This window comes from Pecten maximus, chromosome 9 (genome assembly GCF_902652985.1).
Source record: "Pecten maximus chromosome 9, xPecMax1.1, whole genome shotgun sequence".
Classification (NCBI taxonomy): domain Eukaryota; kingdom Metazoa; phylum Mollusca; class Bivalvia; order Pectinida; family Pectinidae; genus Pecten; species Pecten maximus.
Genome location: NC_047023.1, coordinates 6092276 through 6098330, shown reverse-complemented (window position 1 = coordinate 6098330; position 6055 = coordinate 6092276). Strand labels below are relative to the sequence as shown.

Below are 6055 nucleotides of genomic sequence, written 5' to 3'. Positions count from 1 at the left end.
TATTCATCAGGTCGGCAGTTTTCTTTCTGGCTCAAGTTCATATCTGTCAGGTTTGTATCATTTACATCATATGACATCGTGGGTCCCCACGGAGCCTTCTCAACGTTTCACTCGTTTGACACGTGTGAACACTAGCTTCAAAACCTGCGGTTTTACATGAATCTTCATACTGTATTTTTATCGACCAATCAAAACGCGTCTTATTAATGAAGCTCGTCTTCATCCAAAGATTGCTGTGCTTATGTGTCAGCACGATTTGCTATCTGCCATTTTGCAAAACAAACCAAAGAACACATTAAACAGAGTTTCCAATTGATAAGATTTTTCGAAGCAAGTTTCTACGAAAGCAGTCAGATAACTAGATTTGGTTATTCAACTTTTTGTCGAGTGCCCACACGGATCGATCAGGGCTGTGGATGTACCGACGGTGATAGTAGGGTGACTCGTGGACGTACCGACGGTGGTAGTAGGGTGACTCGTGGATGTACCGACGGTGATAGTAGGGTGACTCGCGGATGTACCGACGGTGGTAGTAGGGTGACTCGTGGATGTACCGACGGTGATAGTAGGGTGACTCGTGGATGTACCGACGGTGGTAGTAGGGTGACTCGTGGATGTACCGACGGTGGTAGTAGGGTGACTCGTGGATGTACCGACGGTGGTAGTAGGGTGACTCGTGGATGTACCGACGGTGATGGTAGGGTGACTCGTGGATGTACCGACGGTGGTAGTAGGGTGACTCGTGGATGTACCGACGGTGATAGTAGGGTGACTCGTGGATGTACCGACGGTGGTAGTTGGGTGACTCGTGGATGTACCGACGGTGGTAGTTGGGTGACTCGTGGATGTACCGACGGTGATAGTAGGGTGACTCGTGGACGTACCGACGGTGGTAGTAGGGTGACTCGTGGATGTACCGACGGTGATAGTAGGGTGACTCGTGGATGTACCGACGGTGATAGTAGGGTGACTCGTGGACGTACCGACGGTGGTAGTAGGGTGACTCGTGGATGTACCGACGGTGATAGTAGGGTGACTCGTGGATGTACCGACGGTGATTGTAGGGTGACTCGTGGATGTACCGACGGTGGTAGTAGGATGACTCGTGGATGTACCGACGGTGATAGTAGGGTGACACGTGGATGTACCGACGGTGATAGTAGGGTGACTCGTGGATGTACCGACGGTGGTAGTTGGGTGACTCGTGGATGTACCGACGGTGGTAGTTGGGTGACTCGTGGATGTACCGACGGTGATAGTAGGGTGACTCGTGGATGTACCGACGGTGGTAGTAGGGTGACTCGTGGATGTACCGACGGTGATAGTAGGGTGACTCGTGGATGTACCGACGGTGATAGTAGGGTGACTCGTGGACGTACCGACGGTGGTAGTAGGGTGACTCGTGGATGTACCGACGGTGATAGTAGGGTGACTCGTGGATGTACCGACGGTGATGGTAGGGTGACTCGTGGATGTACCGACGGTGGTAGTAGGATGACTCGTGGATGTACCGACGGTGATAGTAGGGTGACACGTGGATGTACCGACGGTGATAGTAGGGTGACTCGTGGATGTACCGACGGTGGTAGTAGGGTGACTCGTGGATGTACCGACGGTGGTAGTAGGATGACTCGTGGATGTAACGACGGTGGTAGTAGGGTGACTCGTGGATGTACCGACGGTGGTAGTAGGGTGACTCGGGGATTTACCGACGGTGGTAGTAGGGTGACTCGTGGATGTACCGACGGTGGTAGCAGGGTGACTCGTGGATGTACCGACGGTGGTACTAGGGTGACTCGTGGGTGTACCGACGGTGGTAGTAGGGTGACTCGTGGATGTACCGACGGTGGTACTAGGGTGACTCGTGGGTGTACCGACGGTGATAGTAGGGTGACTCGTGGATGTACCGACGGTGGTACTAGGGTGACTCGTGGGTGTACTGACGGTGGTAGTAGGGTGACTCGTGGATGTACCGACGGTGGTGGTATGGTGAGTCGTGGATGTACCGACGGTGGTAGTAGGGTGACTCGTGGATGTACCGACGGTGGTAGTATGGTGAGTCGTGGATGTACCGACGGTGGTAGTAGGGTGACTCGTGGATGTACCGACGGTGGTAGTAGGGTGACTCGTGGATGTACCGACGGTGGTAGTAGGGTGACTCGTGGATGTACCGACGGTGGTAGTAGGGTGACTCGTGGATGTAACGACGGTGTTAGTAGGGTGACTCGTGGATGTACCGACGGTGGTAGTAGGGTGACTCGTGGATGTACCGACGGTGGTGGTATGGTGAGTCGTGGATGTACTGACGGTGGTAGTAGGGTGACTCGTGGATGTACCGACGGTGGTAGTATGGTGAGTCGTGGATGTACCGACGGTGGTAGTAGGGTGACTCGTGGATGTACCGACGGTGGTAGTAGGGTGACTCGTGGATGTACCGACGGTGGTAGTAGGGTGACTCGTGGATGTACCGACGGTGGTAGTAGGGTGACTCGTGGATGTACCGACGGTGATAGTAGGGTGACTCGTGGATGTACCGACGGTGGTAGTAGGGTGACTCGTGGATGTACCGACGGTGGTAGTAGGGTGACTCGTGGATGTACCGACGGTGATAGTATGGTGTCTCGTGGATGTACCGACGGTGGTAGTATGGTGAGTCGTGGATGTACCGACGGTGGTAGTTGGGTGACTCGTGGATGTACCGACGGTGGTAGTTGGGTGACTCGTGGATGTACCGACGGTGATAGTAGGGTGACTCGTGGATGTACCGACGGTGATAGTAGGGTGACTCGTGGATGTACCGACGGTGATATTATGGTGACTCGGGGACGTACCGACGGTGGTAGTAGGGTGACTCGTGGATGTACCGACGGTGGTAGTAGGGTGACTCGCGGATGTACCGACGGTGTAGTAGGGTGACTCGTGGATGTACCGACGGTGGTAGTAGGGTGACTCGTGGATGTACTGACGGTGATGGTAGGGTGACTCGTGGATGTACCGACGGTGATAGTAGGGTGACTCGTGGATGTACTGACGGTGGTAGTAGGGTGACTCGTGGATGTACCGGCGGTAGTAGTAGGGTGTATCTCAGGACTGATTGGATCACATCGGGATTAAATAACAGAGGGTTTTCTCTTTACATTTTCTCTACCATTACATGTATAAGGACATTGATAAAACATTGTGTCGTAGACTTGATACCGCTTACCGATGGAAACATGACGAAACAGGACACACCATTCAATGGTCAATTGAGTGCTTTAATCGGTATTGTGAAGTCAATCTGACTGCTGGTCTACTTAAGGCATATACATGTAAATGTTAGAGGTGAAATATTGTGCCCTCTGTATAATCAAATAAAAGAGACGGAAAATTGCCATGATGTAATTATTGACCATATAGTAACGGTATATTAGGTCTAGGTGCTCTGTTCTGGGACTTTACCTATAGGAACAGAACCCACTCTTTTCGATTATTACAATACATACTCAACATTATAAAACATCAAGTAGCATATGGTGTCGAATATATTTTTTGTTTTTTTTATTATCAATGTGGTTGTCTGTTGGAATGAAATTAAACTATTTAAGGAAAAAAAACAAAAAAAAAAAAAGAGACAACCAAGCAAACAAAAACAAATGTAATGCATTCGAAGAAAAGGAACGAAACACAGTCGCCTTATTTCCCAAAAGACATGCATAATGAGCTGAGCCAATGGCAACATTAGGAAATGTTTTCCCTAACCTCCTTATCACCGTGTTAAGTGATCTAAATTGCTGGGTTTCCTAAATATCTCCATTTTCAATTGAAATGTACTGTAACAGAATCGATTGAGTTCACGTTCATGTTATATAATGAAGAGGACGCGTTTCCCGTAGAAAAAATGACCATTTGCAGTGAAAATATTGTGTTGCTCTAATCGGGGAATGGACGGAGATATTACGGGAAGAATTCCGCTTACACAAGTAAAGGATTACATGCAGAAAATTTAAAACAGACTTGTCTTGTTGACGGCGCAGTAACTACTGCTCGGCCTTAAGAGAATCATCGTGTACTTATCTAGTATATACATACCATACTGATTGATTGTTGCTTGATTCATAAAAATGGCCACAGAACAGTTGTAAAATAAACTTCGTATGGCAAAAGCTAATTGCTCGACCTCTGATTCACACAGGTATACCATACCGGCTCACACACGACTGGTGTAACCTAATACATACAAATTGAGTACATGTTCACCGATACTACAATGTATTTCGTATGCCGCACGTTACATATTTGATAAGTCATTCTAGTAGTAATCTTACTGCCGGTCAGTAGGATCACGAGCACGAGTGTACATGTTTTCGTGTAAGGAGGAGAAACTAAAATATTCTGCCTGACTCAATGAAATGTTAATTGCACACACAAAATTAGCCTTAATCTTTATGATACACAAGAGCAGGGGAACCAGTTCCGTGATAACTGATAATGAAATGGACTTTCCTCTAAAATAACACAGTTGCCCTGTTCCATATGGCTGTTGGAATCGTGCATCTGTCTCACGATCATCTATCACGTATCACAGGAATAATGAAATACACAGGTATTGTCTCTTCCTCTTAGTAGCGATTCTCAGGACACTAGCGGATCCAGTCAGGGGGGTCAGAAACAATGGAAAACAAGAAATATCTTTAAAAAAGATAAACGGCATAGTTTTAATGACGGTGGTTATAATTATGTTAACTGCTGGTGAAGTAATTTATTGAATCAATGCGTTTCAGCACATATAACAAAATTATACAGTTTGAATCAGTTTTGGTAATAATAAGATTGCACTTGATTCAGGAATATAATTGTATCAATGTGTCATTTGAAAAGATACATCCACTTATTAAGCTTACTAAGATATTAAGCTTAACTTTGTTTCGTTTTTAACTGCATGTCTGCATTTTGCATTTACCGCTACATTGACCTATCACATACTTCATCTTGACCAGTAACGCCACCTGTCGCGTCATATTCGGGGCCAAAAGAATATTATACAGCTATGCCGAAAAAGATATCCGCTCGCGCCTACGGCGTTCGCATTATCACTAAATTACTGGACCCCACTTTGGAAAATCCTGGATCCGCACCTGACCTGTTAGACTATTGGATCAGTTAGTACTGATTTAATTTGTGATACCACATTTTTTTGTCATTTTGTCTCAATCAGTGGGGATTTAGGATTTGACGGTATTGATAAATTTAGTATTTCTTTACGTCCTATTAATGGCGGGATGCACTACGGTGGCTAACCTAGATCACAATAATAAACAGTTAACATGACATATACCACGAAGCATTGGGGATTCACATAAATTACGAATAACGAAACAAAAACTATTGTGAAACCTTGGTATAACGAGTTGTTTTCTGTGTGCCCTCCACTAAAGAACAAAAAAAAAAGTGATATTTTTTTTACTCTGGGACCTGTATTTTTCTCTACTTGAATTGTACTTTCTAATGCATTACTGGGCAGTAATACCACTCAAGCAGCACAGCTTGCTCTTGACGTTCTGCTATAGATATTTAACGTAATTCTGAGTTTTAATTAGCGGCGATGTCAACCGTAACACTTTCCCTATGGTCCTCACCAACGGTATCGTTCTACATTTCGCGTTGTTTATTTTCTCTGCCAGTAGTCGACATAGGTTAAGATACTTGTGAAAATGGTAACCAGTACATGCTTTTCGGATCAAATGAACATGTCAACAGCGTAGGTAGAAGCAGGGTGTTGCTATGAAGAAATGGAAAATGAACAATTCAGAATATGAAATCATCTGTATTTTCTATGGTGGGCACTGGTCGTATGTTTAACGATATCCGTTCCCGTTAAATTCTCAACTATTTCATCTCTCTTGGAAAAAAACAAAACAATCCCAACACAAGAAAGCTAAGATTGGAATAGGGTTGGTACTGCAAGGAGTGGAGAAAGTAAAGGCCTTTAATAGAAAAGAACATTTGATGGGATGATAATCAAGATTTAACTAATGCTCTTTGGAGTTCTTCAAAAGCCACAATTCAGTATTTC

The 6055-nt window shown here is 45.7% G+C and overlaps 1 protein-coding gene across 1 annotated transcript; it reads right to left on the bottom strand.

Moving 5' to 3' along the window:
• Nucleotides 1-358: 358 nt before the first annotated feature.
• LOC117334853 (early nodulin-75-like) lies at nucleotides 359-3217 on the bottom strand. The gene is made up of 2 exons (XM_033894677.1): nucleotides 3206-3217; nucleotides 359-1696 (listed from the first exon to the last, which is right to left on the bottom strand). Exons 1-2 carry the CDS (start codon nucleotides 3215-3217, stop codon nucleotides 359-361), a joined length of 1350 nt encoding a protein of 449 aa, XP_033750568.1.
• Nucleotides 3218-6055: the final 2838 nt, after the last annotated feature.